Source organism: Urtica dioica, chromosome 7, assembly GCF_054948205.1.
Source record: "Urtica dioica subsp. dioica isolate 48M chromosome 7, U.dioica_male_clone48M_v1_H2, whole genome shotgun sequence".
In the NCBI taxonomy this organism is placed as follows: domain Eukaryota; kingdom Viridiplantae; phylum Streptophyta; class Magnoliopsida; order Rosales; family Urticaceae; genus Urtica; species Urtica dioica.
In genome coordinates, this window is record NC_142762.1 from 33,054,817 (window position 1) to 33,062,926 (window position 8,110).

Here is an 8,110-nt window from a genome sequence, read left to right on the forward strand (position 1 = left end):
TTGGCTTAGTGTATAGCTTACAAACCGGAATTGTTATGGGTAAATATTCTTACAGCCAAATATTGCAATGAAACACACTTTCTCCAAAGTATGCTGAAGACGATGGCCTCTGGTGGGTGGCGTGACATTCATTTAGAGAGAGATCAGATTCTAGAAAACTCTACCAGGCTGATTGGGGATGGAAAAAATACGAGGGTGTTTACTGATTAGTGGCTTGGGAGTGAGAGGATTGAGCGGACGGAGAACAGTGGGATTGCGAAAGTTTCAAGAGTCAGTGATTTTTTCAAGTCTAACTCTCGAGTTTGGGACCGAGAGAAAATCGAGCAGGTCTGTGGCGTGGAATATGTGGGAAGAATCACTAAGATCAAGGTCCGGCCGGCTCCGTTGAGGGATAAGGGGATCTGGACGAGAACTCAGTCTGGAAATTTCAGTGTCAAATCGGCGTACAAGGAAATCAACAAAGCTTGCTTCGATCCTAATGACGGAGTGTGGGCCGAGGTCTAGCGAACCCGGATCCATGAACGCCATAGATTGTTCCTATGGAGATTGGGAAGAAATTGTCTCCCTACGGCGGAGCGCCTGGCGGTGTGTATGCCGGGGTTGGATGTGAGTTGTAGGGTGTGCGGTGAAGAGATAGAGTCGATATGGCATCTTTTCAAAAGTTGCGACACGGCGGCGCGTCTCTGGTTCACGGTGGCGTTTGGTAAGAAATGGGAGAGTGATCCGGCTAGATCAGGTTTGGAAACTCTGAAGCTTTTGATCCAGTGCAACACGATGATGAAGGACAAACTGGGAGATGACGTTTTCATTAACTATGCTGTTGGAATTATGGAGCAACTTTGGAAGAATAGGAACCAGAAATTCTTTCGGGGATCGCAACCGTCTTTCATGGTGTTGGTTAATAGTACTCAGCAGCTTGTTCTTGATATTGGCAAGTTTAAGACGGCGAACAGCTTCTCGGAGGGCCTACATCGGGAGCGGATCGAGAAGCGGTGGCCAAGGCCACCGGATAACGTCACACAAATCAATGTCGACGCTGCATTTTTAGAAGCAGGGGCGGCGGTCGGAATCGTTGCCAGAGATGAACGGGGAAGTGTTCTGTGGATGTGGAGGAGCAAGATGCAAGCGGGTAGTGCCGTGGAAGCTGAAATGATTGGAGTTCTTATTATTGTGTAAGTCCATTAATGTCTTGATTCTATAATGAATCAAATACAATCTCCAAACTATGGACTCTCTCGTTCGGCGAAGAAATTGTCCGGTTGGGCATTGTATCCCTCTGTATGAGCAAATATTATCTCTTAGTGATGGTCTTAGTAGTTGTAACTTTGTGTGGAATCATAGAGATTGTAATCAAGTGGCTCATGGTTTGGCCAAATGGGCTCTATATTCTACTGGTTTTGGTTTTTGTAATTTGGGAAACATCTTGTCCTCTGTGAAATATGTGATTGTAAGGGATACTGTTATGGAATGAATTTGGGGTGCTCTGGTTTGGAGGCCCCTCAGTTTCTTCAAAAAAAAAAAAAAAACTCTTATTGCTTTTGTTCTGATGGTGGTGGATACAAACAAAACCCACCGATTGAAAGCATCCTATGCACATCATTGTATTTTATCTTTAAAAGTTTTATATAAGTAATACATAAAGATACTGATTTGCCTTATGTAATCGGTTATGAATTGGTTTTTACGTATTCATAGTTTGGAGATTGTATTTGATTCATTATAGAATCAAGACATTAATGGACTTACACAATAATAAAATGTGTCTAGCCAATTTCCAATTTTGATGGTCGATATTTATTGAAACAATTTAATTGTAAGATTTTCTTTATTATGCTCCTTATTGTGAACTGAAATGCATGCCTTTTAATTTGGTACGTTTAAAACTTTATGTTTCCAACTCTGTGATGAAAGTATCATATCAATTTATCAAACTATTATTTAATTATTGATATCTATATTATGAAATATTTGCTAGTCACCAAAGTGACCAAATTATAAAGTTCTATAGATATCATATTAAATATAAAATTATTTTATTTCAATATCCATATCATTGATTAATTTGTTAGTCACCAAAGACCCCAAATTATAAAATTTCTTTTGGATATCAAATAAAATAAATTCAATTACTCATGTTTATGTGATGGTTTTAAGTTAAATGACATTAAGATATTTTAAATTTTGGCATGAGTATTGAAGTTCGTGGTTATAAACCGTTCGGGTCGCCCAAAGGTTGATTATTCGTTTTATAATTCATGAACATTATCATGGTAAATTGATATGCTTGGTTAGGTATGTTTAATATATCCAAAGATTGCAAATATATCTAATTGAAGCATGTCAAATGCCTATTATGTGAAAATTTATTTTAGCATCAATTATGTTTACCTTATCGTATGTATTGTTGATCTGCCCAAAGGTGACTTCAATGTATATACCTTATGTTTATATCACGTAATCTGAATCTGTATTATGGATTAGGTTTATTACTCAAAGCATTAATGTGTGAGCATATATTATTTATTTTTGTAGCCTCTTTTCCTGTTTCTCTTCATTCGCAAGCCACGTCTGTTATTAAGTTCAATGGTCTTAATTTCTCTGAATGGTCTGAACAAGTTCAGTTTCACCTCGGTGTTCGGGATCTTAATTTGGGACTCTTAAGTGAGGAATCCGCAGCTCTTACTAATACTAGCAGCGCTGACCAAAGATCTTTCCATAAAAGCTTGGCAAAGATCTAACAGACTGAGCCTAATGTTTATGCAAACGACTGTAGAAGACAACATCAAGTCCACATTTAAGAAAACTGAAAAATGTTAAGGAATTTATGAAGTTTGTGGAAGAAAACTCTCAGTCCGACTCGGCTAATAAGTCACGGGCTGTGGCACTAATGGGTAAGTTAACCACCATGAAGTTTGATGGTTCTCGTATCATGCATGAGCATGTTGTCGCAATGAAGAACATTGCAGCAAGACTGAAGACGATGGGAATATAAGTGAATGAAAATTTCCTAGTAACGTTCATCCTCAATTCCTTACTTCATGAGTATGGCACATTTCACGTGCATTATAACACTCTGAAGGATAAATGAAATGTGCATGAATCACAAAGTATGCTAATTCAAGAGGAAGCGAGGCTTAAGAAATCGAAAAATCATTCTGTCAATCTCGTTGCTCATAAATGAGCTAGAAAGAAGCCATGGAAGACAGAAAAGGGCAAGCAAGGACTATCAAAGCTGAATGAGTCATTTGTCCAAATTCACAAGAAGAAACTAAGCAATGATGCGTGCCGGTTCTGTAAAAAGACTGGACATTGGCAGAAAGATTGCCTGAAACGTAAGGCATGCTTCGAAAGAAAGGTGTAGTAATGGAAGGCACACAAGACACACGCTTAAGAAAGCAGCCACAAGAAGCTCACAGCTCCTTGAAATTATACATATCGACATTTGTTGGCCTTTTGACGTTCCATCATTTGGTGGAGAAAGGTATTTTATCACTTTTATTGACGACTTTTCAAGTTATGGATTTGTCTATTTGTTGCATGAAAAATCTCAATCGGTAGATACCCTAGAGGTGTTTGCCAATGAAGTTGAAAGACAATTAGATAGAAAAGTGAAAATTGTTAGATTCGACAGAAGTGGTGAATACTATGGAAGATATGATATCCATTTGCTAGGTTCCTAGAAAGTCGTGGCATCTGTACTCAATACACCATGCCGGGAACAACACATCAAAATTGTGTAGCAGAAAGACGTAATCGTATTTTAATGGATATGGTTAGGAGTATGTTAAGCAATTCTTCTTTACCCAAATCTTTGTGGATGCATGCTTCAAAGACCGATGTATATTTATTGAACAGGGTTCCCAGTAATGCAGTTCCTAAGACGTCTTTTGAACTATGGACGGGAAGAAAACCTAGTTTAAGGCACCTGCATGTTTTTGGTTGCCCAGCGAAAGTAAGAATTTATAATCCACATAAAAGGAAACTGGACTCAAGAAGAATCAGTGGTTTCTTAATTGGTTATCCAGAAAAATCTAAAGGGTATCGATTCTATTGTCCTAACCATAGTACAAGAATTGTTGAAACTAATAATGCTAGGTTCATCGAAAATGGTGAAGTCAGTGGGAGTTTGGAACCACGTAATGTGGATATCCAAGAAGTTAGAGTGCAAGTACATTTGCCTCTACCTTCTTCTCAAGTTGTTGTTCCTGTTCATATTGACCATGATAATGATTTGCAAGAACAACAAATTAACGACCAAGCACCACTGAATGATGTCGTACCAAATGAACCTATCATAGATGAGCCACAAGAAGTCGCATCAATAAGATCTGTAAGAGAACGAAGATCCGCTATTTCTGATGATTATGTTGTTTATCTACAAGAGTCGGAATACAACTTAGGAATTGCTAATGATCCAGTTTCGTTTTCACAAGCCATAGAAAGTGAGAATTCTATTAAGTGGTTAGACACCATGAAATATGAGCTAAAATCAATTGATCAAAATGAAGTTTGGGACCTTGTTGAATTGTCTGAAGATTGTAATAGAGTCGGGTGCAAGTGGGTCTTCAAGACCAAGCTCGACTCAAACGGCAATATCGAAAGACACAAGGCTTGACTCGTTGCCAAAGATTTTACTCAGAAATATGATGTTGATTACAAAGAGACCTTTTCACCTCTCTCTAAAAAGGACTCACTGAGGATTGTTATGGCTATGGTAGCTCATTATGATTTAGAGCTCCATCAAATGGATGTGAAAACTGCATTTCTGAATGAGAATTTAGATGAAGAAGTGTTCATGGATCAGCCTGAAGGTTTGTAGTTGACGGAAAGGAACATATGATATGTAAATTGAAGAAGTCAATATACGGACTTAAACAAGCTTCTCGACAATGGTATCTCAAGTTCAATGATACCGTCATATCTTTTGGATTTAAAGAAAACATCGTTAACCGGTGTATATATCTGAAGATCAGTGAAAGTAAGTTTATAATTCTAGTTTTGTATGTTGACGACATCTTGCTTGCTACTAATGATCTTGATTTATTACGTCAAACAAAGGAGTTTCTCTCGGAGTATCTTGCTTTTCACGTTTCCCGAGACTCTACACGTCCTGAAGCGTTAACACGTCTTGAAGCGTCGAGCAACTAAAACCCGAAGTTGAAATCTCATTAGTCAATGATTCAGGAGGTGATGACAAGCTTAAGGTTCGTTATCGGGATTCACTGCGAGTCGGTTCAGGGGTTCGAGAATTTACTTCACTTATTTCCCGGCTTTTCGGAATTAAACTTATTCAAGACTCGTGCGAGTTCGTACTAAAGAACGAGTACGTAATAAAATTCAAATCATTAATTAACGAGTCTTAAATAAATTAAATGAATAATCCGAAAAATCATACAAACCGAGAATTCTTAATTTAATTAACCAGAAATTAAATTCTCGAACATCCTTAAATAGATTAATTAATAATCCTTGAATACAAACTCGAATTACTAAAAAAAATAACTCGAGTCTAACGCTATAAATCGATAAACGACTCACGAGTGAGATCGAGCTTTACAATTCTTTTTTCTGAATTTTCTATTTTTCCGGCTTCGACGTGTTAAGTTCCGCCGACTCTCGCTCGATTCTCTCTGATATGTGACTGAGCTGTAAAATTCAGAAAACGAGCATGGCGATCAATTTACAAAATCCAACTCCCGACTCGAACTTATAACCCGAAAACGAACAACTAGCACGATTCTCAACTTGTCACAAAATTCATAACCTTGTCATTAAATCACACAACTTGTCCTAAAATCCAAATTTCAACTTTGAAATCACTAAACCAAATCCAAAACATCCAATCACAAGTTACAAATCACCAACTTCAAACCCAAAAACCCAAACCCGGACGAAATATCAAATCTCAAATCATTAATCATCAATCCCATATCTAAATTCTCAAATCAAACCACCAAATCATATTCCTTCCCGAAATAATTCCAAATCCAAATCATAAAACCAATTCAAACCTAGCACATAACTCACACAAACACGAGCCCAAAACATCCTCATGGCCAAAGTGATTTCCACGACCAAAATGAAGAAACCAAAACCCAAAACAATGCATCACAAACCGAGAATCAACTCAGCTACAGAAAATTCACAATTCAACAGCTTAGTGGCTCAGAGTTGCATCACAAGGCAATCAAAATAAATCAACCAAACAAAATTAGGCTCACGGCCAAAATCACACCACCAATCCAAGCTCACGGCCAAGTAACACACGGCTAAATGGTACGCGGCAAAACCATTTTCAAACCAATTCTCCTCAACTCTCAACGTTCTTCATAGCCTCAGAATGTCATGCACACTCAACCAGAATTTTCTAACCAGAACACACTAAACCACACGGCCATATTCACATAAATTCAAGAAATCCGTCTAACAAAATCAACCATAATCAATTCATGACTTTAACTCCTTACCCAAACATTTAACAATCACAGAAATGTCTTATAATCATCAAACAACTCCAGAAATTCAAGAGCCCCAAAAATTCAAATCTCCAAACCCTGATCCATGAAATTCGGCCAAAAATCCAAACCAAATCCAAGATATTCGAGTTCAATACTCCAATTCAAATTATCAACATCACTAACCAAGCTCAAACGACCACTATACACGATCAATTTCACAAATTCCATCCCGAAATTGAAAAACCCCCAAAATCACATACGAGCCCTAACTCAAACTTTCAGGATTCAATTCAAGTCAAATCTCACCTTGCTCGTGAATTCCGGCCTCCTCAACGAGCTCTCTCTCTCTCTCTCCCGGCGCTCCTTTCCCGGTCGGTGTCCACGGCGGCTAGCGGCGGTCGCTCTTCTCCTCGGTGGGACGCGCGCGCGGTGCTCAATTGGTGGTGCTGCTGGCCGAGTGCAAGCGAGGGAGAAGAAGAAGAGAAGGTGATGGAGAGGTGATGAAGTGTCAATGGTGGTCGGACCGGTTGGAATCCTTAGTTGCAGAATTTTTTTTTTCTTTGTTATCCTTTGCAGGTGGCTCGCGCGGGTGAAGAAGGAGAAGAGAAAAAAAAGTAACGTGAAGAAGATTGAAGAAGAATGAGGAAGATAGAGAAAAAGGAAATTTATTCATTAACTCCTTTATTTCCTCATAACTCTAAGCCGGCCCCCATTCCAAAACTTCTTACAAATGGGTCCTGAAATCATAACAATTATACCCGTTGTGACTTAGTTATTTAATTAAATCCGTGACCGATCGGATTTTAATTAAATAATTAAACCAAGAATTTTCTCGTTCTTTCTCGATTAATTTAAATATATATTCAAGGTTTCTCGGAAATAATTCTCGTCCTTGAGGATTTATTTTCATAAATTAAATTCCGGAATATTTTCTCGGAAAATAATTTATTATTCGAGACGAACTCGATAAATCCTTTATTTATTCCAATATTTTCCATTACCTTAAAATAATTTAAATTAACTCGATAAACTTCAACGTCCATAATTCATTCAAGAACTTACTTGCGACACACGAAAGCTCATTTATTAACCGTAAATTTACAAACGGCGAGATTCAAAAGTTATCATTTACAATCCCTACCCCCTGAAAAGAGTTTCGTCCTCGAAACTTAAAACAGAGCAGGATATTTCTTTTGCATCTCATTCTCGAGCTCCCATGTAGCTTCCTCTGCAGCATGCCTCTTCCACAAAACCTTGACTAAAGGAATGGTCTTGTTTCTCAAAACTTTGTCTTTGCGATAAAAAATCTCAACAGCTGGTTCTTCATATCTGACCTCATGAGAGATCTCAACCTCTTGCTCTTGCAGGACATGCGAAGGGTCTGACACGTACTTCCGTAGCAAGGACACGTGGAATACATCGTGGAGGTTGGACATAGACGGCGGAAACGCCAAGCGATAAGCTGTTTTGCCTACCCGCTCAAAGATCTCAAAAGGTCCAACATACATTGGACTGAGCTTCCCTTTTTTCCCAAACCTCATCACTCCTCGCATAGGTGAGATCTTCAGAAAACCTATCTCTCCCGCTTCGAATTCCAGAGGCCTCCTAAGCCTGTCAGCGTAGTTTTTCTGACGACTTTGTGACGTCTTCAT

At 38.5% G+C, this 8,110-nt stretch overlaps 3 protein-coding genes and 1 long non-coding RNA gene across 4 annotated transcripts; 2 read left to right on the top strand and 2 right to left on the bottom strand.

Annotated features, from left to right (window-relative positions):
* Window positions 1-591: 591 nt before the first annotated feature.
* LOC149390907 (uncharacterized) lies at window positions 592-1,176 on the top strand. Its single transcript, XM_089619884.1, has one exon. It carries the CDS (start codon window positions 592-594, stop codon window positions 1,174-1,176), a length of 585 nt encoding a protein of 194 aa, XP_089476010.1.
* Window positions 1,177-3,363: 2,187 nt separating this feature from the next.
* Window positions 3,364-4,615, top strand: LOC149390908 (uncharacterized). Its single transcript, XM_089619885.1, has 2 exons — window positions 3,364-3,481; window positions 4,038-4,615. The coding sequence occupies exons 1-2, from the start codon at window positions 3,364-3,366 to the stop codon at window positions 4,613-4,615; spliced, it is 696 nt and encodes a 231-aa protein (XP_089476011.1).
* Window positions 4,616-5,433: 818 nt separating this feature from the next.
* Window positions 5,434-7,077, bottom strand: LOC149390909 (uncharacterized). The gene is made up of 2 exons (XR_016300313.1): window positions 6,765-7,077; window positions 5,434-5,646 (listed from the first exon to the last, which is right to left on the bottom strand). It is a non-coding gene; the product is annotated as an uncharacterized LOC149390909 (long non-coding RNA).
* A 550-nt stretch (window positions 7,078-7,627) lies between these two features.
* Window positions 7,628-8,110, bottom strand: LOC149390910 (uncharacterized). The gene has a single exon (XM_089619886.1). The coding sequence runs from the start codon at window positions 8,108-8,110 to the stop codon at window positions 7,628-7,630; it is 483 nt and encodes a 160-aa protein (XP_089476012.1).